We start from the raw sequence: 2,751 nt of genomic DNA on the forward strand, positions 1-2,751 counted from the left end.
GGGGGGGGGGGGAACCCGTTGCTAATAGTGTGAATACTTAAGCGGATGTTAGATGAGAATGATGATGACAACATTTCTAGAGCTGGTGGTATGATAAATTACACCAGCTCTTACTAGAAGGTTGCTAAGATAGGAAGAATATCCAGCTGCACAAAAAGCTATGCTGCACCGACTCATTCCTGATTCTGGAAAAGATCCATCACAGACTGAGAATATGGACTTTGAAAGTTTCCTATTTTTTCAATCTCCATTCAACATTTCAACAGATGGCTTCATTAATTAAACCCGCTGTTAAGATAAGGTTAAAGGTTAATAAGGTACTTGAAAGCAGTTAACTTACCTGGGCATTTGACATCCATAAAGTAACTGTTTGGAGACTGTACAAGTCTTTTTAGCTTACATTTCCTTCGTTCCTTTTCTAAGGAAGGATGCAATAAATCTTTAGCGAGCTGCAATGACAAAAACGAAAACATAAAATAAAAATATTTAACACATTGGCAACGTCTATTTTTAGAAATACTTAAAAGGCAGGTATTTTTTTTTCTCTCCTCACTCTTATGTAAATATTTGGAAATATTGCTTCTCAAAAGACTGAAAGTCTACAGCAGAAGAAAATGTCTTTCAATGAAAGAATCTTGATAAATATTAAATTTATATCAAACAGACCTAACAAGATAAAATCAGTGATAACACTAGGTTTGTTATCAAAACATTTATGTTTGAGCTCGTTATGTTGAGCTACAGGTTAGCTTTGATCGAGAGCAAGAGCGTTCCTGTTGTGGTCATCCCAGCTTTCTGCACACCAGGAACAAAATCTTGTACCAAAATTTTAATAAGCCCTTACCGAACAGGCCTATGATCAGAAGCATTTCAAGTCATGACCATCTCGTATTTTACCTGTGCAGGTAACACGGGACTGTTTAATTTAATGTAACCTTTTCAAAGACAGTGGCAGGGAATGATTTGTGGGGAGTTTAGCTGGGATATAATATAACAAATCAAACGATCACATAGACTCCATCTGGTTCAAATTAAGCTGACATTTAAACATGGTCCCATTGACATACATAGACACATGATAAATTGAAAACGACACGTTTAGCAAAAGAATATCCCCGGTTAAGATTCCATTACTTTACTAGGACGAAAGGAACTGTATATACAATGAACATCATTATTGGTTTATTATCGACAGAACTGTATGATTGAAAGAATTAATATAATCGATAGTTTAATGTTGATACGAAGTACTGTTAAAAGAGAAAAAGAGGAAATTAAATTTAATGTGGATTTTTATACATGTAAACAGACATTAGATATTAAATTTAATTCTAAAATCAGTGTATTAACATTATTGAGACAAAAATCGATAATGATTTGCAATAACGAGAGTAAGAAATTGATGACTGACCGGCATTCTGCTCTGTCAAACGATGCAAAAAGGAAGAAGCGGAGGCAGGTTTACATTATATAGTCATAGTCACAGACATATTCTAAGCCGTATTGTCGTATTCAAACGCTGTCACAATCGGAGATTATTAAAGTTTATTAATAGTTATTTTTGCAGGTAAAACGCTGAACCCTTGATGTTAATTGATAAAATCCACTTTAAATGTGTTATTATTTATTATACGTCATTAAAAGATTTATAAAACTATGTATAAATATCGTTTATGAGGGAAAACAGAAAGCATGGGTCAAATTGCACAATAGTTCGATCATATTGTGCAATGCAATATTGCGCAATAATATTTTTCTGTCTGTATATCTTTTACAGGTCAATGATGCAAACTGTGTGTCGCCATAATTGCACAGAATATATATCTCTCTTTCTCTCTGCATCTATCTATCTATCATCGTCGTTGCTATAAAATGCTTGGTCGGACCGAATTTATTGAAGTAGATTTCCTACGGCCTGATGCCCTTCCTCTTACTAATCTTTACCTGTTGCCAAGCAAGGTGATATTTCCCGATGGCCAAACATGGTTTTTGCTAAAAATTGTGAAAATGAATTTTTTAAAAATATGTAAAACACAGACTGGAAGTATTTCTACGTGAAGAAGGCTAAAGATGTCAAGTGGTAAATATATTTACCTCTCATACATGCTGACATTTTTATGGTTTATGGGTGTGTTTGTTTGCATTTGTCCCCCCACCCACCCACTGCTTGACAAACTATGTTGGTTTGTTTACATTCCTGTAACTTAGCAGTTTGGCAGAATGAACTGATAGAATAAATACCAGACTTCAACAAAATTAAGTTGGGGGGGGGGGCAATCTGACTAAACCGTTCAAACCAATGCCCTAGCATGGCTGCAGTCCAATGACTGAATCAATTAAAAGATAAAAGATAAAAAGATAACATCTTTACTCATTAATATGCACAACCATAAATCTATAGATTTCTTATTCTTCTAAATTTATATTTTCAACTGGAATTGTTGGAAAAGAAGCTGGAGAAGGAAGCATGCATTGTAGAGCTGAGAGAAAAGTTATATACTGTAGGGTTTGTCTAAGGCGCTGAACAACATGGCACTGGCCCTGCACTAATCTGTCACAGATCAAAATAAGCATTAAAATTCCTAGTCCCCCACTGCAGTCTGCCTCCAACATCTCATATGATTTAAGAAAGTTATAGGACTTAATCTTACATTTCAATCAATTGTATATATTTATCTCAGTTAATAACATATCTTTGAGCCATATCACTTTGATTAAACCATGTTATCTATGAACTAATGAGAACAGCCT

At 34.6% G+C, this 2,751-nt stretch overlaps 1 protein-coding gene across 1 annotated transcript in view; it reads right to left on the reverse strand.

Moving 5' to 3' along the window:
- LOC106868652 (40S ribosomal protein S27-like) overlaps nt 1-1,527 on the reverse strand; it is a 6,843-nt gene extending 5,316 nt beyond the window's left edge. Inside the window, exons 1-2 of the mRNA XM_014914018.2 lie at nt 1,412-1,527; nt 341-449 (exon numbers count right to left, since the gene is read on the reverse strand). Coding sequence (XP_014769504.1) covers nt 341-449; nt 1,412-1,417 — 115 coding nt within the window. The 5' untranslated portion in view covers nt 1,418-1,527. The remainder of the gene's footprint in view (nt 1-340; nt 450-1,411) is intronic.
- Nucleotides 1,528-2,751: the final 1,224 nt, after the last annotated feature.

This window comes from Octopus bimaculoides, chromosome 18, assembly GCF_001194135.2.
Source record: "Octopus bimaculoides isolate UCB-OBI-ISO-001 chromosome 18, ASM119413v2, whole genome shotgun sequence".
Lineage (NCBI taxonomy): Eukaryota > Metazoa > Mollusca > Cephalopoda > Octopoda > Octopodidae > Octopus > Octopus bimaculoides.